Source organism: Ictidomys tridecemlineatus, chromosome 4 (genome assembly GCF_052094955.1).
Source record: "Ictidomys tridecemlineatus isolate mIctTri1 chromosome 4, mIctTri1.hap1, whole genome shotgun sequence".
In the NCBI taxonomy this organism is placed as follows: Eukaryota; Metazoa; Chordata; class Mammalia; order Rodentia; family Sciuridae; genus Ictidomys; species Ictidomys tridecemlineatus.
The window spans coordinates 5,996,839-6,024,708 of NC_135480.1; the positions used below are offsets into that span (position 1 = coordinate 5,996,839).

At 54.5% G+C, this 27,870-nt stretch overlaps 1 protein-coding gene and 1 long non-coding RNA gene across 3 annotated transcripts; one reads left to right on the plus strand and one right to left on the minus strand.

Annotated features, from left to right (window-relative positions):
* Nucleotides 1–1,830: 1,830 nt before the first annotated feature.
* On the minus strand, nucleotides 1,831–22,437 carry Syt12 (synaptotagmin 12). Of its 2 annotated transcripts, XM_005333360.5 has the most exons (8): nucleotides 21,865–22,437; nucleotides 16,074–16,138; nucleotides 11,932–12,125; nucleotides 9,103–9,495; nucleotides 7,056–7,271; nucleotides 6,253–6,373; nucleotides 4,955–5,088; nucleotides 1,831–3,604 (listed from the first exon to the last, which is right to left on the minus strand). In XM_005333360.5, exons 2-8 carry the CDS (start codon nucleotides 16,114–16,116, stop codon nucleotides 3,431–3,433), a joined length of 1,275 nt encoding a protein of 424 aa, XP_005333417.2. In that variant the 5' UTR covers nucleotides 16,117–16,138; nucleotides 21,865–22,437; the 3' UTR covers nucleotides 1,831–3,430. The 2 variants fall into 2 exon arrangements, with proteins under 2 accessions (XP_005333417.2, XP_040139972.1); XM_040284038.2 differs by lacking the exon at nucleotides 11,932–12,125 and having other exon boundaries at nucleotides 21,865–22,432.
* Nucleotides 7,248–13,013, plus strand: LOC144376966 (uncharacterized). The gene is made up of 2 exons (XR_013437398.1): nucleotides 7,248–8,429; nucleotides 8,609–13,013. It is a non-coding gene; the product is annotated as an uncharacterized LOC144376966 (long non-coding RNA).
* Nucleotides 22,438–27,870: the final 5,433 nt, after the last annotated feature.

The following is a 27,870-nucleotide window of genomic DNA, read 5'->3' on the forward strand; positions in this document are numbered from 1 at the left end:
GTCTTGTTCCATATTCTCCTTCTTCAAGTGGAGAGACTGGGGCCCCAAGAGGGGAAGAAACTTGTCACACAGAAAGTAAGCAGCGGACCAGACCCAGGCTGATGGCAGACAGAACCTGGAGGGCCTCTTCTTCCAAGCCCCCTTCATCTGGCCTCCTCCAGGCCAGCCCCAACAGCCGTCCCCGCCTCCTCTCCCTGCCTTATTGGTGTTGGACTTTCTGGGGGATAGTGGGTCAGCAATGGGGTGGAGAGGCGGGGAGTCCTGTGATCCAGCTCAGTGCCACTTAGCCTTTTAGCTGGTTGTCCCTGTGGACGCATATAGCAAGGGGGTAGAAGAGAAGTGGGAGCCAAGGTCAACCATGACAGTGGCTCATGTGACAGTGGCTCAGCCCACGCAGGCCTGCCCAGGCCACACTGCTGGTCAGTCAGTGACCCCCACACCTATCTCCTTTTGTCCCAGACAAAAGGGGCCTGGGATCTTGCAGGCCTGTGGCGGGGGGGCTGGAGGATTAGGGTAGAGGAAGGGACAGGAGGAGAGGGGAGCCTGGGGAGGGGGTCAGAGAAGAGCTGGAAACCAGTCGAGAAGATCAGGAGACGAGATGGGGAGCAGCAGCTTTTCCCAACCTGGGGGGAAGCCTCAGTTTGTGTCCTGCTAAATGAACCCCAAACCTGCCTGCCCCTCACTGATCAGGAGCATTGTCACCATTAAAGCCCCACCCTCCCTCAGCGCTGATTCCAATGAGGATGCCTCCCTGGCTCCACGCTGCCAGTACGACAAGGACCTTCTGCCTGCCTAGGAAGCCTAAGTCCCCAGAGTCCATCCCTAGGGGTTCTCGGGCCTCGGTTCAGGCGTGTCCCTAGATACGTGCAATACCTTTGTTCAGGCAGTTTGGGGCCCCCTCCCTCCTCCATGTACAATGCTGCCCTGTAAGGCCAGGGCTGCTGCTCCCACCTGCTCCAGGAAACCCTCCCTGGTCTCTGCCCTTTTGTGTCCCTGGAATAGCCTGTCTTCAGTCACCTCTATCTGCCCAGTTGACATGGGGCTTCCACAGAGCCTCCTGGTGGGACAGGCCTTCTGGGGGGTTCTGGGGATCCTTACCCAGCTCATCCTTTCCCGTGCTTGTGGTCTCCCAGGGAGGGAGGGAAGGGGGAAGCCAGAGAGAGCATCTTGCAATGCAGAGGAACATATCTGCTGCCTCTCAGTCCCATCTCTGGGAAGTGAGAGAAAGGGGCAGTGCTGCCTAGTGGTCAAGGGCATGGGTCCTGGGCCAGAGAGCCTGAACTGGAATCCTGGCTCTGGGACTTTCTGACTGTGCCATCTTAGGCTGGCTACCTAGCTTTTCTTGAGTTCTCATCTATGGAAAGAGGATGCCAACAGCACCTCCTGCTAAGCGCTGTGGGCTGCAGGCCAGGCACCAGCCCTCACTGAAGCGCAAGGCCCTCCCCCTCTCTGGGCCTCTCCCCATCTCCGGCTCTGCTCTACAAGGGTGGGGAAGTTGGCCCAGGTTGGCCCACTCCTGCCCTTGGCATCTGCTGTTCTCTCTGCCGGGAATGCTCCTGCCTTATCCACCTGACATGCTTTTGCCCTGAGGGCTCAGCTGAGTGCCACCACCAAGGAGTCTTCTTAGATTTCCCATCACCACCCTCCCCTGCGAGGGTAGGCTCAGGGGCCCCTCTTCAGAGCTTCCCAAGCAGCTTGATGGCATTGGTCCTATCGATGACCCCTCAGCCAGGCAGAGGCCTCCTGCCCCGCGTACCCAGCAGCAGGGGAAGCAGGGCGTGCTGTGACCCCACGAAGCCTGAGAGTCTGGTTCCTGCAGAAGAGACGAAGGTGATTTGGGGCCAGGCAGGGCTCCCTGGATGCCCTGCTTCCTGCCCCAGCTTTATTTTGGTTCTAGAATCATTCCAGTCAGCATTCTCCATTGCCACCATGGCCACCTGGGTACACAGTCCACATGTCATGCAGTTAGAAGGAGGATAGAGGGGGAAGGAGCAGGTGGGAATACATAGCCTGCACTGCAACGCCAGGGGGTGTGTCCCCTGGCCCTGTGGTGCTGGCCAAGGGTGGACAGCCTGGCCTCAGGCTGGGTCCTGGTTGTGTTAAGTGGGTCCTGCCTCCAGCCCATGACCCTTCTGGGCACTGTTCTAGCCACTCCTACCTCCATGTCATCAGCAGTAGCTGGTTGGACCTGGGTCTCCACAGCTCACCAGGGCTAAGGAAGAGGCAGTGCCCCTGTCATCTGAGGGTGGCTTCAGAGATGGCACTGCAGCTCTGTACCCTGACCACTCTGCCCCCAGTCATCCCTTTAAAGCTGCAGAGCTGCCTCCTCATCCTGTGACACTGGGAGGGGCAGGACACCCTCACTGCACCTGGGGATGTAGCAGCCCAGTCCCTTTGCTTCTGGACAGGACCCCGGGTTGGGGGTGCCACTCCTCCCTCCAGAGCTTCCCCAGCCAACAGGCTGCGACTGGATGATTCCTGAAGCCACAGTGTTGGGGAGCTTGAGCCGGGATGCCCAGTGGTCTGGGCGTGGGAACCAGGCTACCTAAAGCATCTCTCTTCCCCACAGGGCCCACGCTGAAGGACACCAGCAAACATCTGGATCCAATGGCTGATTTGCATGGGAGCAGCCCAAGGACCTGGGTCTGGGTGTCTGTGGACCTCTGGCTCCTGCAGTGGATGAGGATAAAGGGAAGGAGATTTCACAGAGAATAATCCTGGAGCCTCCATTTGGCCCATAGACTTCGGTTTGGACCTGGTCTCTGGGTCTCTTCTACAGTCCCCAGAGAGGCCCCTGTTGCCCAGCAGGGGGCTGAGAACCAAGTTTGTGATGGGAAGTTCCTGTCCTTGCAGTGCCTTGCAGTGCCCCCTGCCTGAGACACTCAGGCCGCTCCTACCCCTAAGTGCAGCTCCTTCCTTGTCTAAGAGGCCCTCCAAGTTCCCCAGCCCCAGGAGCCTCTTCCCAAGAGCCTGCTGTCATTTGGCACTGGGCAGATTACCTGGGGCAGGGGGATTTTGACTTCCTGACGGCCCAGGGACCTGTGTCTTGTTCGTGTTTCCCCTGCCAGTTCCTAGCACAGTGTCTGGCCCCCACTGCACGGCTTGTCACTGGCCTCCCAGGAGGTGGGGGTGGGGCTTGCCAGCTCTGAGAGGCCAAGTCCCCGCACACCAAGGACAGGCCTCATGAGGATCTGGAGGTGGTGCACAATTGGCCAGTGTCAGCTGCCCCCTCTGGGACCCGGCCCAGCCATAGCTGGTCTGCAGCAGAAGAACCTGGGTTCCCAGACAGAGGGTCCAAGTTGGCTGATGGGGACTCCCCCGGGGTACCCCAGTGTCCGAAGCTCCAGTTGGTCAATGGAGAGGGCATTGGATAGAGCGAGTGGGCACCAGGCTCTAGAGGCTCCGCCGTCCGCCTGGCCTGCCCTGGCTGCTAGTTTCGCCGGACAGGGTGCCACATGGACACAGGCCTGCGCAGTGTGGCCAGCATCTGGTTCCAGTGTGTGGTGCCCATGCCACTGGCTGATGGCCCGATGATAACGTGGCCCACGTTGTCCCCACGGCCGTCACTGCTGCTCTCAGCCACCGTCACACGGAGAGATAGGTCCTGGGGAGGAGATGACATGGGTGCTGGGGACCAGGAGCAGCCAGAGTTCCTCCTTGGCTCTTGGGTCCAGCCAAAGAATGCCAGACCCCATGAGGTGCCAGTGCAGCCCCCCAGTACTCACCTCTGATCTGGGGGGCAAGGGGACGTGTCCCAGGTCGCAAATACATGAGAGGCAAGGATTTGACCTAGATCTACCTAATTTCCACACAATGGTAGAACCAGACCAGGGGGTTTGAAGGCGGCCCCTGACTTCTCTGCTGGACGAGCTTGGGCAGTGACTTGAGCTCTTCTACCTGTTCCTCCATCCATACAGTGTGACAGCCGTCCCTACCCCCCAGAGCTGTTCCAGGGATGAAATGAGTTACAATGCCTGGAAAGGGGCTGTGGCCAGAACTTGCAGGGGTCTCTTGTTTTCAGGAGTGTAATCATCCCCTTGGTCTGGCCAGGGAGGAAGGGCCAGATGCTCCAGGTGAAGGCAGGAAGCCGAACCTGGAACCCAGCTGCCTGGCCCTCCTCCCCCAGGGGCCCTACAAAAGTCTCTTGCCCTTGGAGGCTATGAGTAGTGGCTCTGTGATAGCCAGGGGATAGCAAGGGCAATCGTCCCAGGAGGGTAGCAGGGCTGTGATGGCCAGGACCGGCTGGAGATGCCACTGGAAACACCCACAGTGGGGCAGAGTTCTGAGTTTTCAAATTCAGATGGGGCACCCTGGGTGGGGGAGATGAGGTAGCTGCTGCACAGCCCCAGAGCTATGGGGACAGGCTTTGACCCAAGGCACAGAGGACCTTTTCACTATCACAAGTTCCTAAGGATGGAAGGAAAAAGTGAGGGGAGAGGGAGCCCCATCCTCTGAGGCTTGTAAGCAGAGCCACCCATGGGCACAGCCTCCCCAACTGTGGTCTGTGACGGCCCTACTGGGAGAGGTCTCCCTACAGCATGTCATTCTCTGGAAGCTATGGGGGTGTGGGGTGCACAGCAGGGCCTCTGCTGTAGAATTCCAAGAGAGCTAGGGCTAGAACTCTGGGCCCTGGGGGACCCCTACCTGTCTCTGGGCCTCCCAAACTGCCTGCACTGGGATCTGTCTTCCCCCAGGCCTGGCTGAGCGATGCTAAAGTCCAGGATGCATTTAATGATTAATGTTGTCTGCGGACTTTCCTCTTTTGTGAGCACCAAGAAAACAGTCCCCAGAAAGCAGTGCCCGTGTCCCCAAACATCACCTGCAGGGCTGGCCCCCAGTGGGAGCTCAACGTGAGCTTCTCAACTAGAAAGATGATGACTTGAGGCAAATCATTTCTACCTCCAGGATCCCTGAGAAGCTGACCCCGTGGGCCACCGTGGCCCCACACCCTCACCTGGAGCACAATGGCTGGCACCGAGAAGATCATGGCTTCATTGAACACTGGGTTGGGGTCATCTCTCTTCACGGCTGTCTTCTTCTTGCTCATCTTCCTCCCATCCTGCAGCAGGTACACCTTCACAAAGGGGTCTGCAGGCAGGTTGGGTGGGGGGTGAGTGCTGGTGCCACACTTGCTGGCACAGCCCTGCCCACTCTGGCTCAGCCCACTGACCCCAACACCCAACCCTCTGCTGTCAAAGTTGTCCCCACCAGCCCACTTGTTCATTCATTTATAAGAGATGGGGTCTCCTTGTGTTGCCCAGGTTGGTCTCCAGCTCCTGGGCTCAAGGGAGCTCTACCCCAAGCAGCTGGGACTACAGATGTGCACCATGGCATCTGGCTCTATTATTTTGAAGCACTGATCTTTTTTTTTTTGTGTGTGTGGGGCAGATGCTGGGAATTGAACTCAGGGCACTTGGCCACTGAGCCACATCCCCAGCCCTATTTTTTTATTTTTTTATTTAGAGACAGGTCTCACTGAGTTGCTTATTACTTTGCTTTTGCTGATGCTGGCTTTGAACTTGTGATCCTCCTGCCTCTGCCTCGAGCTGCTGGGATTACAGTGTGCACCATCATGCCCGGCTGGCTCTATTATTTTGAATCTCATCTTCCAGGTGACATCACTGAGGCTCACGTGGCAGGTCAGGAGAGGGCTGGGCCCTGGATTCCGGTGGCTGGCCTCGCAGCCCACATATTCATATAGGAGCCTGGCAGACTCACCACTTTCCATTCTATAAATGGCCTGAGAGCAGACGTCAGCCCTGAGTCACCGGGTGCCAGCGCAGCAGAGCCTAACAGTGTGCTGCTCTGAAATACCAAGTCACTGACTGCCATAAACCTCGCCCACCAGGCAGTCTTGCTGCACCTGCCTGGACCTGGGCACCCCCAGGCTTGCAACTCCCAATAGCCAGGAGCCCCCAGCCTTCTGTTCTTTGGCTATTCATCGTAGCTGCCTCCACAGGTTCCTGAGTTGAGAGGGGCTCGAAGCTTCTGTAGAGCTGGGACATTGGGTCCTGCCTGGCAATCACCTGCAGCTTCCATCATGAACTCTGGTTCCGAGAGCAGGAGCAGACCTTGGTCCCAAGTGCTGGCCCCTAGCCGGATTCATCTTCCCACTGTGCCCAGATCCTGGGCTCAGCAGAATCCAGGGTGCTTTGGCCCTGTCCCCACCCCTGCTGATGCTGCCAGGTGCCCACAGCACAGGGGCTGGGCTGCAGCTTCCCCTGAGCCCCCAGGAAGCCAGCAGGGACTTACCTGCTGTGGTCTTGTCGTTGGTCCAGATAAGATTCTTGGCCTTTACCACCACCACGGTGAGGCGCTCAGCTGTGGGCAGGTAGCTGAGGGACAGCAGGATCTCTCCCACTGCGTCAGCAGCCTGGGGGACAGGGGTGGCTCAGAAGGCTTCTGACCCTAGGACCTGAGGGGCCCAGGGAAAGACAGAAGCTTCCTTCTCCATTGAAAACTTGTTGCTTTGAGGGGCCCTTTACCGCTGGGCATGAGGTTGGCAGGGTCAACTATGGGACAGCCCCCCCCCCAACACCATGGAGCATGCCCCACTCCTCCTCCCGTGGAAGGAGGTTCAGAAGTTGCCTATCAAACATATCTATCAAATGCAGTTTTGTTCCCTCATTCCAGGCCAAGGAAAGGATTCTGTGACAGTAGTGCATAGGGATCCTAGTAGAAAGGGAGTAAATCATTTGCTTTACAACAATAATGTTCCACTGGTAGTCTTACATTCATAAAGTAAGATTCAGCTTGGCCTCTGTCCGAAATAATCTACTTTAGGGCCAGAGGTGTGCATCCCTAACGAAGGCTTGCAGGAGGAGAGCCTCTGAAGGCTTGATGGTAAGAGCAGAAAGGCTGTTAACAGTGGTGAGAGTGTAAACAGGATGCAGGAACAGAGTTTCCCCAAATGTAACTCAGGTCTCTTCCTCTGCTCTCCTAATGATGTTGGGGTTCGGGGTGTGAAGAAAAGACAGTGGAATCCTTCATTGGAAGTGTATGTGTGTGCGCTGTTGCCAGGAGGGAACAGGCAGGACGAGGCAGGTGAGAATTACCTTGTTCTGGTCCTGTAAGTAGAGCCAGCCGCTGAAGGGCTGCAGGGGCAGGTCCAGTACCGAGAGCTTCAGCTCTACCACCCCGGTGCTGACGTTCCTCTCGTCCTCGTCAATGCCAAACACGGAAAACCGCAGGCTCTTCTCCTCCAGGGCCGTGGGATCCAGCGGAATGGAGAACTTCTCATCGAAGAAGATGGAGTAGGCATTCCTCTGGATCTGCAGAGAGGGAGGCCGTGGCTGAGGAAGAGAGTGGCAGCCAGGGGCCTGAGGGGCCACAGTAGCGAGAGAGCAATGGACAGGGAGTCCAGAGACCCGGGGCTCTCTTGTCCCCACAATCTCAACATCACCGTTCCTTTGGCGGCTCAGCCTTGGAGGTTTATGAGCCACACATCCTTCTTCAGTGGTGTGGCCTCAGTGGTGTAGCCTCCACAGTCTGATCCCAAACCATCCCCGTTCTCAGTGCGTGTAGCCCCACAGAGCCCCTCTGACTGAACTGGTTGCCATCTTTCTTGCATATGCTTGGGCCCAGCCCTAGGCCAGGCGTGCAATGGCAGGGTGGTGGGGATGTCTGTGGAGCCACAGACTCCAGCCCCCTGCAGAGACTGGCCCTGCTGCCCGAGCCCCGCAGGACGGATGGAGGATGGATGTGGATGACGGACGGGCAGATGGGTGGAGTGACTAAGCAAGGCTAGGCAGCCTCCTAGCTCAGTCCTGTCTAGTGGGTGCCGTTGGCCTTCTCCCAGGAAGCCGCGGGCAGGCCCCCTGGGAAGGTGCTCTCCCTTCTGTGGGGCCTGCCTTAGTCATTGCCTGGCAATATTTAAAAGAAGAGTTCTTATTCCTGGCATCCTCTTGGCAGCTGGGGGCTGCCCAGCCTGGAGGCAGCAACCTCGCGGGATTGGCTGGGCTGCCAGGCTCTGCCTCCCGCCTTCCTAGGAACAAATCCTCCACCGCCTCCAGCACTGTGACCATACTCTCCTGCCGCTGCCTGGTGCTCCCCAGGAGCCCCGTTGCCCACACAATCCCCTACTCCAGCCTCTAAGCATTCAGTCAGCCTCTTAGCTGACCCCTGCCCGTAGGGATTTGGGTTCCCAACTATTCACTCCCAGAGCAGTGTGGAGGGCCCCATGGTAGAGGCGGAGAACCCTGGGTTCTAGTCCCCAGTCTCCAGCTTAGTTGCTGGGGTTGGTTGTCCTGGGCAAACACTTTCCAAGCCTGGGCTCCTCCTCTGCATGATGCCCTGATAGTTGGCCCCGTTGGCCCCGAGGGCTCACGAGAGGACCAGGAAGGAGCTGGGCTCTGGAAGCAGGTTCTCAGCACCCACCAGGCCGCAGCAGCTGCTGCTCACCAACAGCCTGCCTTGGAGACCAGGCACAGGTGGGTCAGAAGGTCCTTGGTCCTGAAAGTCCTCAGGCTCCTCTCACTCTGAGAGGCCACTGTGGCCTCTTGGCATTGGTGTCTAAATGGATGTCCTCCAAGGTACTCTTGGAGGGCAGGCTGAGGCCTCCCCTGGCCACTCCCTGTTGACTCTTTCTGCTTCTTTAATCTACTCTCAGCCCAGGAGCTGATCTCCATGGATTCCCTTGGCCTTTGGCTTCCTGTCAGGTCAGTGCCTGGGGTCAACAGAGGAAGACTGGAGGTCAGAGGAAGGTCAGAGTGCTTGTTCCCTGAAGTCCTTCTCTGTAGTATCCCTGGGCTGACCATGTTGGCCCTCTCCACTGGTCCCCCCTCTTCCCTTCCGGCCTAGGGTACCATACCCTCCCCAAGGCTGCCCCCTCCCTACCCACACCACTGCAAATAGTCTTGTCACTAAGCCTTCCCCCAATTAGCCAAGTGAGCATGTCACTCCTCTGCTGCCAGGCCCGTGTTGACGGACAGACTTGGGGGTGCACGGGGCCTGCACACTGTGTGGGCCTCACATACTCCCCTTCTGCCTGCAGGATCCCCTGCATCTTTGTCCCTGGATCAGCACCAGCCCCACTCTCTAGCGCCCTCCAGGGACCCTGCCTGACCCTGCAGCGTGGCCTCCGCCCTCCCCAGCCCCACTTACCCTGGAAATGCCCACGATCTGCTCGTCGGGCAGCAGGCTCACGCGCATGAAGCAGGACTCGAAGCTGGCTTCCTCGCGCTCCAGGAGGTCCTTGCCCTGCAGCACGGCCACGTGGAGGGTGTGGGAGGCTGGGTCGTAGTCCATGCTCACCTCCACCTGGCCCAGCGTGAAGTCCTGCCCGAAGGTGTTGCTCACGGAGGAGATGGAGTTCAGGGAGTCGGCCGACTGGGATTTCCGGAGGGTCCCATAGGGGGCCAGGTCCAGCTCGCGGCCCATGAGCTCCAACGGCCCCAGCTCACTGATGGCCTCAAAGTTGTCCTCGATGCTGAGGCTGCCCTTGCGACTGGGTGGTCCCCGAGTCCTGGCCCGCTGGGTGTTCCAGGCAGGCATTGTCTGGAGGTGAGAAAAAGGGACAGAGGAACTTCACAAGGGCCACAGTCGTGGTCTCTAGGAGGCAGCAAAGAGACGTGGTGGGTGAGCACCGTTCAGGGTACTTTCTTGTTCCCTTTCACAAAACCAGTGCATCCCCAGCCAGCAAGGTCCTTGTTTAGTGCTATTTTATGTCACTTAGAATTTTTTTCTTTTACCATAATATCAGGAGCTTTTCCTTAGTATGCTTATTATAGGGACGGAATTCCATATATAAAGATGTTAAAACTGGGAGCAGTAGTGCACGCCTGTAATCCCAGCGACTCAGGAGGCTGAAGCAGGAGGATCACAAGTTCTGGCCTGGGCAACTTAGTGAGACCCTGTCTCAAAAAGAAAAAAAATAAAGGACTGAGGATGCAGCTCGGTGGTTGAGTACCGCTGGGTTCAATCCCTGGTATCCCCTAACCGTGTTCAAGATGTCAACTACAATGATTTTGTTTGTTTGGAGCACTGGGGTTTGAACTCCAGGGCACTCGACCACTGAGCCACATCCCCAGCTCTATTTTGTGTTTTATTTTGAGACAGGTTCTCACTGAGTTGCTTAGTGCCTTGCTTTTACTGAGGTTGGCTTTGAACTTGTGATCCTCCTGCCTCAGCCTCCCGAGCTGCTGGGATTACAGGCGTGCATGCCATGCCTGGCTTACCATGGTATTTATAAAAGAGAAGAGCAGTCAGTAATCTAACTGTCCAGCAGAGGAGAATGGGTAGGGACAGTAGGGAGTAGCCACTTAACAGATGATTGGATAGCCTCAAAAGGTTACAAAAAGTTCATAGCACCAGGGAGATTTCATGCTGGGTGACACCCAAACATTTGAAATTTTATTTTCTCTAAATTAACCTCAGGATTTGAGGAAGCAAAAGCCTGTATATCATGTCTTTGTTAACATAATTTTTTGTGGCTCCCAAATTTTTCACTGAGCAGATAGGCATAATTTATTTCACTAACCCCCTATTGTTAGAAAGTTTTGTTGTTTCTAATTTTCACAAATGCAAATAACATATTATCACACAGCTGTCTTAAAATCCTGGCCCAGAGGACAGTCCTTTTTGAAGGTTTTTTTTTTTTTGTGTGTGTGTGTGTGTGCACATGTGTATATGCTGGGGATTAAACCCAAAAGCATCCTACCACTGAGCCACATCCCCAGCCCTTTTTATTTTATATTTTGAGACAGGGTCCACCTAAGTTGCTTAGGGCCTTTCCAAGTTGCTAAGGCTGGCCTGGGACTTTTTGCCTTGTACGTGCCAGGTGAGCGCTCTTCCTCTGAGCCACAACCCCAGCTCCTGGCCTGGGACTTTTGACCTCCCGAGTCACTAGGATTACAGGTATGGGCCTGGCTGAAGGCTTTTGACATGTTTCAAAATGCTCTTTGGAAAAGTTGTCCCAATTTACAGTCCTCCCAACAGAAAATGACATGGTCCTCCTCGGCACCTCAAATGAGAAACTCCAATCTGGTAATAGACTCCTGATATGTTGTCTGGAACTCTACATGACATTTGAATAATCGTCTGCCAAATGTTAAGTGATGAAACATTCAGCAATATGCACTGATAGCCTTAAAAATGTTGTACCTCTCGATAAAGTAATTTCACATCTGGGCATCTATCCAAAGTCCATGATCCCAAATGAAGATAAAGTTTTACATACAAAACATCCACTGCATTATTTATGAAGGCATTTAGTAAACCATGGCACAAGCACAAAAAGAGGAATCATATGCAGCCATTAAAATGATGCTTACAATGACTGTTCAACCAGGGGGGAAACTCTGCAGCTGCAAGTGAGGTGGAAAGAACAGGGCGTAAAAACCCAGGGAGATACGATGCACTTTGTATAGAAAGCTCATATGGCAAATGACCAAGGGAGTCAAACCCAGTGCTGCACACCTGTAATCCCAGAAACTCAGGAGGCTGAGGCAGGAGGATTGCAAGTTGGAGACCAGCCTCAGCACCTTAGTAAGACCCTGTCTCGAAAAATGAAAAGGGTTGGAGCATCTTTGGGTTCAAAATAATAGTATAATTTTTAAAAAAAAAAAGGAGAAGAAGAAGAAGGAAGAGGAGAGGGAGAAGGAAAGAAGAGAAGGAAAGAACTAAGGGGGATAGATTAAAAACATTGAAAAATACATCAAAATGTTCGTTTAAAATAGTTAACAGTAGGGTGTGTCATTCGAAGAGATGTTTTCCTTCTTATTTTATTTATGTATTTTTCTCAGCATAGTTTTTAAAATCGAAAGCATTCATTCATTCAAGCATTTGTTGACTCCCTGGCACTGGGCGGGGAGTTGAAGAGCTTCTCCATCCAGGAGAAGAGTTGACCAAGAGGGGGCAAGAGAGGGGAGGCACTGGAGGCCGGTCCTGAGGGTGGACCTGGAGGGAATGTACCTGCAGGAGCAGAAACCTCACCTTTGGCCTGGCCTCCGCGGAGGTCTCGCCATACTTCTGCTGAAGGTACCTGTAGTCATAATTTGGGAATGGGGAGGGGCTGGGGAAGCTGCCCGATGTCCAGAGCTTCCACAGGCTCACAGCTGCGACTCCCAGCAGGGCCAGGGCCCCTGCAGCGTAGACTCCCACCTCCCAGCCAGGGGGGCTCTTGATGACTGTAAGGCAAGGGCAGCCTCTCATTAGTGGGGCTCAGTGGTCCAGACCCCCACCCAGGAAGCAGGTTCTCAGTATTGATTTATTCATTGAGTGAATTGTTATTGAGGGCCTACTGTGTGCAAGGCTCAGTACTTGGTGCTAGGATACAGTGCTGAACAGGACACACACTTTCTGGAGGTATCTGTTTCTACCTCCTTTGGACACAAAAACATGTGTTTCTACTGCGGAGACACTTGGACAGAGCAGATGAAGAGCTGTGAACGACGGTCACATACTCCTTAGGCTCTAACAACCGTTCTCGGACCTCACGGCCTTCATAGGACCTCTTGCTTCTAGAGTCAAAGCAGCATTTAGGGGTCTGAGGGAAGAGGAAGGAGATTTGGGGGAGTAAAAGATGATCCTGTTTTTGCCTGAAACCTCAGCCAGAACAACCCATCAACTGATGATGGAAAAATGCTCTTTGGCAATACGAAAGGAAGAAGCGTGGATACCAAAACATCCTAACGCAAAGGAACCTTGAAAACATCATGCGGAGCGAAAGCAGCCAGTTGCAAAGACCACGTGGGGTGTGATTCCGTTCACCGCCAGCCTTCTGGTCTGTGGGTTCCACATCTGTGGACTCAACCCATCCCAGATGGTATGCTGTGTGGTAGGCCTGCGACGGTACCAAACAGGCACAGACTTTTTTTCTTCTTGTTCCCTAAACCACACATCATAACAACTATTCCCACAGCATTGACATTGTAATCTCAAGGTAATTTGGAGGATGTGTGCAGGTTATGTGCAAATTCTACGTGGTTCCATAGTAGGCACTCAGCATCCGTGGATTTGGTACGTGAGTCCTGAAGGGATGCCCTGAGATGGCAGGGCACCTGGGTATAAGGAAATATCTAGAGGAAGTTGGGCAAATAGGGGAACTTGGGGGAAATAGAGTTTCTTTTTGAGGCGTTATAAAATATTCTAAAAATTGATCTTGCTGCTGGTGGTACAATATACTAAAAGCCACTGACAGTACACATTAAGATGGGTGAATTAGGCTCTATGTAGATCTTATCTCAATAAATCTCTTGCCCCAAACCAACAAATCAAGAAACCAACTCAGCCAATGTGAAAGGATCCTAGAGCTGTGGAGGGCTTGGAGACAAATCCAGATGTCCAGAAACTTTCCTCCATTGATGAGTTCATAACTTTCCCTGTCTGCACTCCACTGTCTCCAGTGCTCCCTCAACCGTGTGTGCTGGGTCCTGCCCAGCGCCCTGCATGGCCTCCGATGCCCAAACAGAGGCTGAAAGGTGAGGCCTCACTTGCTTGGCGACCTGGCTTTGCTTTCCAAAGAAAGTAGAGCAGATACTGGAATTCACTGGGCAGGAGCTCACACTATCGTCAAACACAATTCTCTAGACTGTTGTCAGTTCTGCCTCTGCACCCAGCTCAAATAGGGACACTGAGGCATGGAAAGACTCAAGAACCTGTCCAGGTCACAGAGCCAGGAAGGGGGTGGTGCTGGGACTCCCACTCCCGCAGACAGATTCCAGGGCAAGCGAGGTAACCACTGCCCTGCCCAGCCTCCACCTGTCCTAGCTCTCTAGAAGCAAGCTGAAGAGACGGGGCAGGGCATTTCAGAGGCAGAAATGGTGGACTGAACACTCACTGAGCACCTACTGTGTGCCATCACCCTGTGGACGAGGGGAACCAGGGCTGACGAATCAACCCCAGGCCCTATCCCTGTACTCACAGTTAGGGCATGGGTGGGACAGGGAAATAAGAAAACAAAACGGGGTGCCTGCTGTCATGCCCAGGGCAGCCCAGGAAGGTTTCCTGGAGGAGAAGCAAGAAGGGGCCAAGTCAAAATGTCAGGGCAGGAAAGATGGAGGAGGTATGAAGAAGCCAGAGTGAGCAGAGGGCCCAGTGGGAGGAAGGGGGGCCCTGGGGACTGGGGGAGGCCCCTTACCCTTGCTGCCCCAAAGCCAGCTGCACAGGAGGGAATCAGGCAGGGCCACTTCTAGCAGAATCCGCCCTCTCTGGAGAGGGTCAGGGCCCAGCCAGACCCCACATTCACCAGCACTGAGCACTCTATCAGGTCCTTGCCTCCACTTGCAGAGGAGAACTGAGGCAGAGAGCGCCCCCGGCATGTCTACCCTGATGCTCAAGGCCACAGACCTCCCAGGCCAGTCACCCAGCCTCTCTGGGCTTCAGTATCCTCACCCAGAAACTGGAGATGGTGATAAAAATACCCCCTATCTAGTGGTCCCACCCTGGCGTGTGAATTCTAAGGGGAAAAAAATCCCAACAAGTTTTATGTGTGGTGTGAGTCATGAGGCTGTATTTATAACAGCAGAGATCTGGAAAGAGCCTACAGGGCCCACCAAGGAGGCTGGTGGGGGCTGTGGTACTGTCACGGGAGGTAATGTCACTGGCCTTCGAGAATGACAAGTGACGTCATTAGGATGGCCTGTGGCAATGCAGAGAAACATTGGCAGCCTTGTTAAGAGAGAGAGAGAGAAAAAAAATCAATCCCAGCGTGATATAATCATGGGAGATTTTGATGTAAAAACTCAGCTGGTAATGCACAAGGCCGTGCAGTCCAGGGCGGAACAGAGAGACCAGGTAGTGAGGTTGAGGGGACGGGAGCAGACCTGTTTCCTCCCGACTGCTGTTCAGACAATGTGGTTATCAAACCACAAGCAAGAGCTCTCTGGAGGGTCCCGGGCCCAGCTGTGACAAGGTTCTGGAGTGTTCTTGGAGTCTGGTGAACAGAGGACAGGGCAAGAAAGTGCCTGTGGACTGGAGAGGGATGTACACCCGTCTCAGCAGGGCCACAGCAGGGCCGGCAGCAGCAGGGGACTGGCACAGGGTGAGAAGAGAGGCCCAGGGACGTGCAGGCTGTGGGCAGGGCCAGGACAAAGCAGAGTCCACTTCCCTGATTGGAGGAGCTAGGTGCTGAGGGACTGAAGCCCCAGCCCTGGTTGGCAGAATAGTGGAGCAGGGGTGGGGCAGAAAGGAAAAAGTCCAGGAAGGTGACATGAAATGACAATTCTCATTCATTGGTTGATTTCATGGAGTGCCAGCCTCAAGCGCAACATGGGAAGACTTCCCACAGGAAAGGAGGTCTAAGCTAAGACGGGAAACAGGGAGGGAGAAGAGGAGGAATCACAATAATACCCCCCCCATGAAGCTCTTGCTACTGATTATCTGCCAGGCCCCGTTTAAGCCCTTCTCCATATTGACCCACTGAGTCCTCAGAACAGTCCTGTGAGGCAGGTTCTATTATTATACCCATTTTATGGATAAGTAAGTGGGGGCTCAGAGAGGTTTCCTCTCTCACTCAAGGCCACCCAGGGGTGAAAGCCTCTGAGCCTGCAGGTGAACAGCGAGCAGCACTGGTTGGAGGGTGGGAGTGGAGGGCCTGACATGCCCTGAAGCTCACCCCTGGTCTTGTGGGGGTCCGTGTAGGGCAGGTGTCTGGGTAATGGAAGCTCTGAGGCTCACATCTCCCACTGGTAGGGGAGCTGAGGGAGAAAAGATGGCAGATCCACCATTGGCATGGGAGAGGAAAGCTGAGTCCCACACACTGGCCAGCCCGGCCAGGCCATCTGAGCCTCGTGTTCCCTGAATCTCACGTAGACCTTCCTGGGTCCCCTTTCACTTGGCTTCTTGACAGGCTCCAGGAAGGGTCATGGGGTGAATGGGCTCCCTGTCACAGGCCCTCCTCAGGGAGCAGCTGGACAAGGGTGGCCCAGGGTCCCTCAAGTCAGAGGGAATGGAAGATGAGGAGCCTTCTGGCGGGTCCCAGCACAGTGACCCCAGACTGTTGGCTTGAGCAAGTCACCAACTGCTCTAACCAGTCAGACAGGGCTGGCTGGTAGTGCGTCCCTCTGACAACTCCCACCCTGGGCCTGCTGTGAGGGTCTCATGGGATGGCCTGCAAGGGTTTGCTGGGGACTCACCGCTCAGGTGGTATTCTGCCACGTCGGCCACATCCACGGCCATGATGCCCCTGCAGTGGCTGGAACTGGAAGGGAAGAAGGAGTCAGTGCTGAGGGCTGCAGAAGGTCACCAGCCCTAGGTCCTGCCTCTGTGGCACCGGTGTGCCGGTCACTCAGAGCTGAGCTTGGCTAAAGGTGTTTTGTTTTGTTTTGTTTTGTTTTTTAATGATATTTAAAAAAAAAAAAAAAGGTGTTCAGTTCTCTTTGCAAGCACGCTAAGACCTCATTTCAGGGCTGCCAGATGAAGCACAGGATGCCAGCAGATCTGAATTCAAATGGACTTTTGGTATAAGTAGGTCCCAAACATCACAAGGACATGCTTATGCTAAACAATTACAGTTGTTCATCCTGTATTTCTGTTTGCTAACCCTGGCAGCCCTGCCTCATCTTCATCTTAACGCCAGCAGGCTGTGGAGCAGAGACTCCAGGCTGCTCACTTGCTCCTCAGGGCGTTCACAAGCCTCACCTCCGATGCTTCGGTCAAATTTGGAAAGAGAAAGTCTGCATCTCCTCCATATTCTGTTCTCAGTCCTTCCCCTGCCATGGGATAGCTTCTTCCCCGCCCCAGCCTCCACCTCCAGGTCATAGGAACTACCACTGAGGTCTAAGTCATTCTAGAAAGGCCTGAGAGCCAGACCAGCCATTACCTGAGCCCGGACCACGGCTCACTCATTTATTAATATTGTTGCTAAGTAGGACATCTGGCTCCCAGATGCGCTCTAGGTGGGTGGGTGGGGAGAGCTCTGGAAAAGGGACACTAGGATGGGCTGTACTGCTCTCAACTCAGGGGCACAGAAGGCTCGAACAAGCCACCTGCAAACTCGGGGTTCCCTTGCAGCCCAGAGGTGTCTGCACCTCAGGAAGCCTCAGGCAAGTAAGGGGGCATGAGTGAGAACTGCAGAGGCCTGCCTGGCTCCTGGGCAGCAACCTTCCCACACAGTGGGACTGCCTCGCCATCACGGCTGGGTCTCCTGGCTCTTGAAAGAAAAGCCAGATGTTTGGATTTTATTTTATTTTATTTTTTTAGTGTGTGTGTGTGTGTGTGTGTAGTTCCAGGTTTTTATTTTATGTATGTATTTTTTAAAATTATTTATTGACTTTCTGAGACAGGGTCTCACTGTGTTGCCCAGGCTGGTCTGGAACCTCTGGGCTCAAGTGATCCTTCTGCCTCAGGCTCTCAAGTAGCTGTAACCATGGGTGCTCACCACCGCACCTGGCTTCCTTATCTTGAAATGTTGCAACCCTCTCGCAAAAATCGTCCAGGCGCAGTGTAAAAGGCTCTCGGACCACGGCTCACCAGTTCCCAACCATGCCAAGCATTCTGTAGGCTCCATTTGGAACCAGGGTCAAGACAGAGGGTGAAGCTTAGACACTGGGTTTTATTATTATTATTATTATTATTATTATTTAGATGTTGATGGGCCTTTATTTTATTCATTTATTTTTATGTGGTGCTGAGAATCAAACCCAGTGCCTCACATATGCTAGGTAAGCACTCTACCACTGAGCCCTAGCCACAGCCCAAGACACTGGGTATTTTTAGGAATCCTGGGGGCCTCCCCATTCTGTGGTTTTGGAGCCAAGAAGCTGGGATGCCTTGGTCTAATCGGGGTTCTCCAGCCCATATGCAGGTGCCACAAGCCCTTAGCAGAGGACCTCACCACGCAGGGCAGATGAGGGCGCACAAAGGACTCCTGGCTCTCCTGCTCTCCTGATGCTGCCCCCTCTCCTGGTGAGATGAGGGTTGTCATGGTGATGGGAGGCAGTGCTTAACCAGGAAGGCCTTGAGACGCAGTGCATCCCTGGGTCCTGGGCTTGAGATACCGCTCAGAGCTGATCTCAATAAGCGCTTCTCACAAGCACAGTCCTGAGCATTCTGCATACGCTGACCTCACTCAACCCCAATACAACCCCGAGAGGTAGGCACTGTTGTCACGTCTGGTTTGTAGAGGAGATTGTCAGTGGGACTTCAGGCCAATTCATTCTGGCTCCAAGTTCCTAACCACTGTGTCTCTCCACAGGGGGACACATGGTTACAAAAAAGTTGTCTAAAACCTGCAGGTCAAATGGATCCATGTGAACAAGCCAAGCCCAAGGTGGCCCGGCTGCTGGTGGAAAGAGGTCCAGACACACTGAAACACAACGGAAGCACACACATCCCAGCCTGCCGCTGCCTTGCTGGGAATCCAATAATGCCATGAGCAAGCTTTCCTGCTTACTGGGCACAAGCTGGCTTGGCAAGACGGCAGCCAGGCTGGTGCCAGTCAACGCCAGCAGCACAGTGGTGAGGTACATGTGGCAAAGATACACCCACGGCACAGTATGAATGGCACAAGGTAGAACCTGAGGCTGTAACTGGCCTCTGGCTGTTGGGGGCTCCCTGTCCAGCCCGATCCCAGAATCCTGAAGGCCCACCTTCCTGCCTCCCCTCATCACAACAGCTTGCCTGGGAGCTGTGACTTTGGGGAGGGCATGAATGCTCACTGGGCACACCCCAGATCCCAGCTCCTGTGGTCTGCTGTGGAGGGTTAGAAGCCTGGCCCGCTCCAGGACTCCTACTCAGCTGCTCCCAGCTTACTCCAGATCTGCCCCCTTGCTGGCTCAAGTGGCCTTGGACAATTTTCTTAGACTCCCTCTAAGCCTCAGTTGTCCCATCTGTGAAAAGGATTCATGGCTGCCCTGTGTGTGAGCCTGGGGGTGGGTAAGTGTGGTAAGGCTTAGCAAATATTTGCTGCTGGGGTTACTGGCCTGGCCACCGTCCCACAGGCCCCAACCCCACGTCTGAGCAGCAGAATCACATGGGTGGCACTGTCAGACTGTGGCTGTTGTTACTTTGTTGAAATTCAGCTGAGTTGTATTTAAATCGGGAAATTTCTAATTAAAATAAATTTAAAGGGAAGGGGGTGGCGGGGGGGGGGGGGGGTGCAGCTCAGTGGGAGAGCACCTGCCCAGCATGTGGGAGGCTGTGCTAAAGGCCTCTGCACTGCAAACAAATAAACAAAAACAAAAACAGAACAAGGATTTCCAGGCAATGGGTCTGCACCTCACCCCCCACCCCCCACAACAGCAGCATTCCAACAGTGACAATGGAGCTGGCATCTGCTCTTGGCCTCAGACCTGACTCCTTGGCCCCTCCCCCCATTCACTTCCAGATCTGGGCCCTGGAAGCACCTCTCTTCCTGAGCCTGGTAAACTGGACTTAAGATGAGCTAGGAGACTCTGTTCAGTGAGGTCAAGTGACGTGTGTGAAGCCTGCAGTGGTGGGCCCTGCCGCCTGGTCCAGCACCTGTTCCACTAGCAGTGACAGCACCCATGCCAAGGACTTCATGTGCATCTTCCCCACCACCCACCACCCCTCTTCAGAAAATCCTGTTATCATCCCTACTTTATAGAGGAGGAAAAGGAGGCTCAGAGAAGGACAGTGAATTGGCCCAAGGTCACCCAAGCATTGAGTGGGAAAAAGGAGACTGGGCCAGGTCTGGCCCTACTTTTTTATTTATTTAGTTTCAATTTTGCAGTGCTGGGGATGGAACCCAGGGCCCTCTACCACTGAGCTACAGCTAGCCCTTTCTATGTTTTATTCTGAGACAGGGTTGCCCAGGCTGGCTTTGAATTCACAATCCTCCTGTCTTATCATCCTGAGTATCCGGACAGGGATACAGTACCAACGCCCCCTCCACGGCAAGTGCCCTTCTTCATGGCTTTACTCACTACCCTGACACCCCTTGGGTCCATCTCACCTCAGGCTCTCTCTGGCAGCCTGGAGGTCGGCCAGGGAGAGGGGTGCAGCTTGGGCTAGGACTAGGATGCTGACAAGACATATCAAAGGCCAAGGCAGCCAGGAACCAGCAGTTCCTGGTTCCCCCAGGAACAAGGCAATGAGCACAGCAGGGAGCTACTCCAGACCCATGCCTGAGCTCCTAAGACTGCGCGCCTCCTTCAGCACCTCTCCCCACCTAACCCACCTTCAGTCCCACCATCTACACTGTGGAGTTTGCTCTATGAAAACAGCTCCAGGTTCAATTTCTAGCTCCATGGCACCTACCAGCAATACCTCCTTATTGCTGTGTTCATGTAGGCATGTGTGCTAAGTGCTTAAGGGATCTGCTGTAGACCTGGGGATTGAATGGACTCTGGATCCCATTTTACAGATGCGGAAGCTGGGGCCCCAGGGCCTTCAGCCTGAGTGGCAACACTGGGCTTCCGGACAGGGAGCTATGGATCTGGGCCTGGGCTCTGAGCCACTGTACTGACTCCTGACCAGGTCTTCTGGGGGTGGGGTGGGTGGGACAAGTGACCACCTGGGCTTTGCTGGAGTTTGACCTTACTGGAGGCCCCCTCCTGGGCTTCTAAGAGAGATGGCTTTCCAGGAATTTTTTGCCTTGGCAGAGGAGGGAAGCCTTGTGTCCCTGCTCCCCACTCCACCCATCTCCTTGCTCAATAACCTCAAGGTACCTCTCTGGTCAGCAAGGTGTGCCCCTCCCCCAGCCGCAGGAAATGGAGGATGAGGGTGAGGGGTATGGTGTGGGGGGCTCAACCTTCCAGGCTGTGAACTTCTTCAGGATCTTTAGGTTTGAAAACATTCTCAAGTGCTTGCCAACGCTATCTGAGATGACCACATCCTGGTGCCCTCCCTCAAATGGGCCACAAAAACCACAGTACAGATTGGCTGGGGCAGGGTGGGGGTGGATGCTGGCTGACATTGGGCACCTACTATGTGTCGCTCACAGTACCAAACACTTGCCTCCTGTTATCTCAGCAGTTCCTCCCTGAGCCCTCTGAGGAGTAAGAAAACCAAGGTGCAGGAAATGACTTGCCTATGGTCACCAGGGCTGTTAGGTCCAGGTTTGGACCCCAGGCTAGGTGTCCCCACTCTTCCAAGCTGCTTGGGAAGGCTTTCAGGATTCAGAGTGGGAAGGCTGGGGCTTGGATACTTTCTTGATCCTTCTTTGGACTGGCTGCGTTAATGTGGATGTGTCTCCTGTGTTTTTCTGAGCCTCGGTTTCCCCATTTCTAATAGGAAGTACTATTTCTACCACTCTCCAACTCGCCGAAGTGGACAGAGGGGCTGAATTTGAGTGTGCAGGTTTCCCATGTTCTTCCGGATAGTGGTGGGGGCACAGAGTCCCTCTGCAGCACCGGATCACCAGTCTTGGGCTTAGGGGTCTTCCATCCATAGGCCTGCCTCACCGACCCCATGCCTGGCCCAAATTTACAACCTCGAGCAGGCCAAGGGTCCTCTCTGGCTCTTGACGCAGTCTAGGGCCTTTTGGGGACGGGGTGCAACATGCCCCTCAGAATGGGAACAGTTCCTGCAGACCTAGCGTTCTTGCCTGAGGAATCGCCCAGGGAAAACAGGGACAGTACTGTGGGGGGCTGACCTGGAGCCCTGAGGGGCTGTGCAGCCAGGGCAGGGGCAGGGAGTACAGTCAGGGCGCTGAGTGTGAAAGTGAAGGCCGTGGTGCCGCGCGGGCGCAGGGGAGGTGTGTAAATAGCGGGGTGAGCCGCGTGTGTGCACACGCGTGCGGGCGTGCGGGCGCAAGGCGGTGCGCAGTGCGCGAAGTGGCTGGGCCGGGTAAGGGCGCCGTCGTGCTCTGTGCCTGGCGTTGGTGTGCAAGCGCAGCGCTGGGGTGCAAGCGCGCGGAGTGTGCGGGGGGCCCTGGGTCCCGGGCGCGGGGAGGGGGACTGCGTGCGTCCGCGCGCTGGGCGCGGATCCCCGTGGCGCGCTGGGGTCGGCCCGGTGCGTACTCACCCGAGGGGCCGCCGCTCTGCCTGGGGCTGACTCTGGCTCCCGGTCCCGGCCGGCTTCCTGCAGCAGCGCACGCACCGGCGCCAAGCCCGGCAGCCCGCGGCAACGCCACCCCTGCAGTGTCTCCTGGCGCCCGCCTCAGAGCAGCGCGGTGCGGGTCGGGGGCTCTGCCGGGCCGGGGCGGCGGACGGACGGGAGCTGCGCCGCAGTCCGGGCACGCTCCCAGGAGCCCGCCGCGCGCTCCCTCGCGCTCACCCGCCCGCCAGCTCCCTCTTTAATTTAAAGTGACAACCCCGAGCGCTCTCTCCACTCCCGGGAGCGGTGCTGCCAGGGTCTGAGCCGGAGATGCCCAAGTGCGGCCGGGGGTCCCGGGTGAGGAGCGCCCAAGTCCAAGCTCAACCTCTCTCCCAGACCCCGGGATGGCGAGGGGTGGGTCTTCACAGGCTCACCAGAGCCTCTGAGGCCTGCGTTCTAGCTCCAGCCTGCCGCGCCCCGGGTTATCCTGCTCCCTTTCTAGACCTCAGTTTCTTCATCTGTAAAACGGACCCGCTGTTGCCAACCTCCCGGAACCCAAAGGAAACAGCCCGACAGGCAGCGCGGCGGGAAGGTTCCCCTTCTTTGAATGGATAAGTGGATAATCCACGCCCCCTCCATGATTGAGCTGTTATCAACGTAGGCCAGATCCAGCGCTGGTGGCTCACAACACCATCTCTTTTTTTTTTTTTTTTTTTTTTTTTTTTTTTTTTTTTTTTTTTTTTTTAAAGAGAGAGTGAGAGAGAGAGGGGGACAGAGAGAGAGAATTTTAACATTTATTTATTTTTTTCTTAGTTCTTGGCGGACACAACATCTTTGTTGGTATGTGGTGCTGCTGAGGATCAAACCCGGGCCGCACGCATGCCAGGTGAGCGCGCTACCGCTTGAGCCACATCCCCAGCCCCACAACAACACCATCTCTTAACCCCATCATGACCTAATCAAATCCTAGTCACGCCATTGTCATTAACAGGACTCAAGCGATCAAGGTCACGCTGCCAAAGGTCAGGGACACAGAATGAACCCAGGTTTGTGTGACTTTAATACCCTCCGTCTTAAACTCTTAAGGGTCGTGCTTTCTCTCCCAAAGGGATGAATGAATCATTCAGGAGATACTTAAGACGCCCCCGCTGGCCGCTTGGCATTGTGCCAGGTGTGGGCGATCTTCCATCTTCCGGGAACAGGGGGACAGGTCCCTCTCTGCCCGCGCAGTCTGGCAGGAGACACGGCACGCATCAGGAGTGGCTGGGTGTGCGGGGGGAAGGCGCCACGTGTTGTGAGCCCAAGTAACGAGGAGAGCAGGCTGGGTGGGCACCTGGAGAAGCCTCTGGGAGGATCTGGGGTCTGGTGGGGAAGGCGGGTGAGGATCCCAGACGCAGAGCCTGTGTTCGAGGGCGATGGCGCTTCCTGGACTATCTAAGCTCTGGCCTCTGGATCTGGGAGCAGCCTGTGGGCAGAGCCTTCTCAGTAGAGGCCTAACCTGTGCTGGTTGTGGAGAGTGAGCATCCTGGGTCTGGAAGGCAAGACCTTGGGGACTAGGACAAAGAAAGGACTGCAGGTTCACCCTCACCGATAGGGGGCGCCCTGGTTTTCATGACATTTCTTGAACCTGGAGGAGAATGGACAGAGTGCTTTAGTTATGTCCTGGAGCTGGGGAGGGGCTGGGTGCCAGACCAAGGGCTTTCACAGTTTCCATTTAATATCCACATCCACCAGCAGCTTCGGTAGACTGTGCCCATTTTCTAGAGGACAGAGGACACCTGAGTCCTGCAGAATGCCTGGGTTTTCTTTTGGGAGGGAGTGGGGTATTACACATACCATCCACATAAAAGAGCAGACTTGATAAGGGCTTCTGTAGGGTCAAAAAGTGGTAAAGTTGAGGCTGGTCCAATTCTGATGTGCCCCTGGGGAACTGGAATGAGTGTGAGATGAAATCTTGTCCATTTCATGTTTAAAATCCTCCAATGACCAGAAAAGCAAATGCATGTGCACCAAAGACAGACCTAGAGTGTTCACAGCAGCCTCCAACTGGAGACCACAAATGCCCACCAACAGTTGAAAGTGCAGATGTCCTCTGGCACCTACAGCTACACCCTGGAATACCATGCAGCAAAGAGGAGAAGCAGAACCATAGCTGCTGATGAGCAGCAGGTGAACCTCACAACCATGACACTGAGTGAGAGAAGCCAGATACCAAAGGACACATGTTGCTCAATTCCATTTTTAGGAGATTCAGAAACAAGCAAAACTACTCTGTTCTGTTAGAAGTCAGGATAATGGTTCTCATGGGATTGGGGTCAGGAAGGGGCCCAAAGAGGGTGCTAGGGTTGAGTATGGTTCCAGTGGTCCCCCAAGAGTTCATATGTTGGAGGTATGGTCTTCACTGTGGTGATGTAAGGGTGGTGGGACTTTTACAAAATGGGACCTGGTGGAAGGTCGTTGCCTTTGGAAGGGATAAAGGAGTTGTATGAGACACTGGTGAATTTTCTTGAAAAGATTGTTATGGAGGAGCAAGACTGTGGTCTCTCAGGTCTCCTTAATTTCCTGTCTCGCCATGCAATCTCTCTGTCTCCCACCATGATGCCATCTGCCATGATGTGACATAGTCAAGAAGAGGCCAAATCAGTGGGGCCACCCAATCTTGATCTTTCAGTCTCTAAAACCATGAGCGAAAAAAAGCCTCTTTCCTTTATGCACTATCCAGCCTCTGGTATTTCATGAAAGCAACAGAAAATGTACTAAGACAGGGGAATTCTGGGGTGCTGCTCATATCCTGGCTGGGATCTCAGTGCAGGTCTCCCAGGTATGTTTGTCGTGTGAAAATTCATGGCATTGCACACTTCTGACTTGTACACTTCTCTTCACGTGTGATATGATTCAACACAATTTATTCAAACACCTCGTGTGTGTGCAGGCTGCACTGGAAATAGAAGCCAAAAGCCCTCTGTGGTCCACGAGGTCCTGCGTGATCTGGCCCTCCTGGCCTTGCTCGGCTGTCGCACTGCCCCTCACCCACCAGGCTCCTTCTGTCACTTCTGACACTTGCCAAGCTATTTTCCACCTCAGGGACGCTCACTTGCTGGTCCTTCTGCCTGGAAAGCATCTTCCTTGCTGTGGCCACGACTGCATCTTCTGTCTTCCATGCTTCACCCTAAAGAGGTCACTTTTCCCGAGAGGCCCTCCTGACTACCCACCTTGAGGAGCATCTCCAGCCCCACTAACGCTTCCCACCCATCACGGTTTAGTTAAAACACAAGCTCTTCTGGGCCACCCAGCACTCATGAGACAGGCTGGGGGTCATAAGTATGTGCTAGCATGTGCAAGGACCCGTTTCAATTCAAAGCACCTAAAAATCAAAAACAAAAATAAGAACTTCTTGGGCTGGGGATGTGGCTCAAGCGGTAGCGCGCTCGCCTGGCATGCGTGTGGCCCGGGTTCGATCCTCAGCACCACATACAAAGATGTTGTGTCCGCCGAAGACTAAAAAATAAATATTAAAAAATTCTCTCTCTCTCTCTAAAAATAAATAAATAAATAAATAAAAATAAGAACTTCTAGCTATAGTCTGCAATGATCTTATTATGTCTTTGCTTATAGTTCATTTTCTGTAACCCCCACAAGACTAATAATTGAAAACAACATGGCATCCTTACTATTAGGTTAGGGCCAATGGCTCTTTAAAACCAATTTAAGGCATTGATTCCTCACCCCAAAACTTTGGGGAAACACTATTCTTAGCTCCATTTTAAAGTTCAGGCACACAGGGCTCAGAGATGTTATGTCACTTGCTCATGGTCACACAGCTGGGAAGCAGTGGAGCCAGGATTTGAACATGCACAGCTATGACTCCAGAGTACTTGCTGTTAAATTTACACTTGGACAGATTTTGTCAATCTTCTCTGTTGTTGTATAGCTGGGGCTGTCCGGGGCATCTGGGATCTGCTGGGATGCAGTTGGAATGCAATGAGTGTTTGCTGGGAGGACATGTGAATGAGTGAGTCGAGGAAGCACGGAAGGATGAGAAGTGGGGTGGGGGTAGCTCGAACCCAAGTGAGTGAGAGGAGAAAAGCCGTGGTATCTGGAGTCTCACCAGCAGCTAACAACAGATGGAAGTCCCGAGACAACTGGAATTACCCACAAACCCTGGTCAGGGGCAAGGCCTGGCATGGGCCTGGCAGCACTTGGCCTCCCCTGCCAGGCACAGAGACTGTTTCCAGAGGGGCCTTTGCCTGGGGTCCCTGCAGTGTGCAAGCCGCTGGTAGGTGATGCTACCCTTCAGGTACCCAGGCTGCAGGGACCCCAGAGAGGTGATATGAAGTACCTGCCTCTGGCCAGAGGCTCTCAGACCTTTGGAACCTCCCTAGGATTAGGAAGGTCCCAAGTGACTTAGAATCCAGGCTGTGGCTGTGGGACCAGTCAGCGAAGACCACAGCGCTGGTGAGTCATCCTTCTTGAGCTGCCTTTCTGTCCTCAAGCCCCAGGAGCCGGGGCCAGCTGCATCGCTACTTCCTGGCTGTCCTGGTGGCGATGTCCATGGCTGTCCATTGACCTGGAGTGAACCCATATGCACCGCCTCCCAGTGGGTATCCTCCTCATTCTCCACTGGCCTCCAGGACAATTGAGACAGGTTCCTGAGGACTGAGGACACCCCAGGTGTGGCACTGCACTGAGGTCTGGGCCCCTGGGGGTGCTCTGTGCAGTCCGCCTTAGGTAAAGACAAACAAAGGCATAGAGAAGGGCGCGCCAGGCCAGTCGTGACCACAGGTTACAGCGTTCCAAGGCAGGACTGCTGGATTGTGGGCCCCAGGGACACTGCTCTGCAAGCAGCTGGCTATTTTCCAGGGCCTGGCTTAGCTCATGGGGCTCTGGTCACTTGTCTGCCCTGCATCCCCTGCAGGCTGGACCGTTTAACTTTTTTTTTTTTTTTTTTTGTATTAGGGATTGAACTCAGGGGCACTCAACCACTGAGCCACATCCTCAGCCCTTTTTATATTTAATTTAGAGACAGGGTCTCACTGAGTTGCTTAGGGCCTTGCTAAATTGCTGAGGCTGGCTTTGAACTCACGATCCTCATGCTTCGGCCTCCTGAGCTGCTGGGATGACGGGCCACAGTGCCCAGCTTAATTTTTAGAGAGGCTCAGCCCAGGACTCTGAGGTCAGGCAAATGTGTACTTGAATTCTCACACCAGACAAGTGGCTCTGAGTGGATGCTGTCATCTCTAAGGGGGGATAAAGCTGCCCCCCCCCCCAGGTCGGAGGAACGTTACCTCCCCGCAACATTCCCTCTGAAGTAATCCAACAGAGGAGTTTGCACAGCACTTGACGCTGCGTGAGCACTTTCTCTCCCAGCTCTTACAGCACTTGGTGGTAATCCCAGTGCGTGGAAAGGACCGTGGAGGCTAGGCACAGAGAACTTTCCAGAGCTCGCGGGTGGAGCGGGAGGTTCCCCTGGGGCAGTGTGGGGTACTGGGTGGGGAGTCCTCAGAGCTGTGGGCTCCCTGGGGATGTCTGAATAGGAGTGAGCAGACCCGGGATCCCACGGCTGAGACTCACAGTGCTGGAGCCCAGCCTCCCCGTCCTGTCATCAAGCGGGCTCAGGAACAGGGACGGTGGCTCCAAAACAGGCCTGTCCTGCGGACTTTATGTGCCCCTCTCGGTGGATGTGTTTAAAGAGACGCCAGGCTAGTATCTATTATTGATGTCTTTATTTATTTTGGTATCAGGGATTGAACCCAAGGGCACTTAACCATTTGAGCCGCATCCCCAGACCTTTTGATATTTTATTTAGAAGCAGGTTCTCGGTAGATTGCTTAGGACATTGCTAAGTGGCTGAGGCTGGCTTTGAACCTGCAATCCTCCTGCCTCAGCCTCTGGAGCCACTGGGATTACAGGCCTGTGCCATCGCTCCCAGGCCAGGATCTAAAGGACTGAAGTTATTTCTCTTCCAGGAGCCTCTCTGGAAGACTCCAAGTCCAC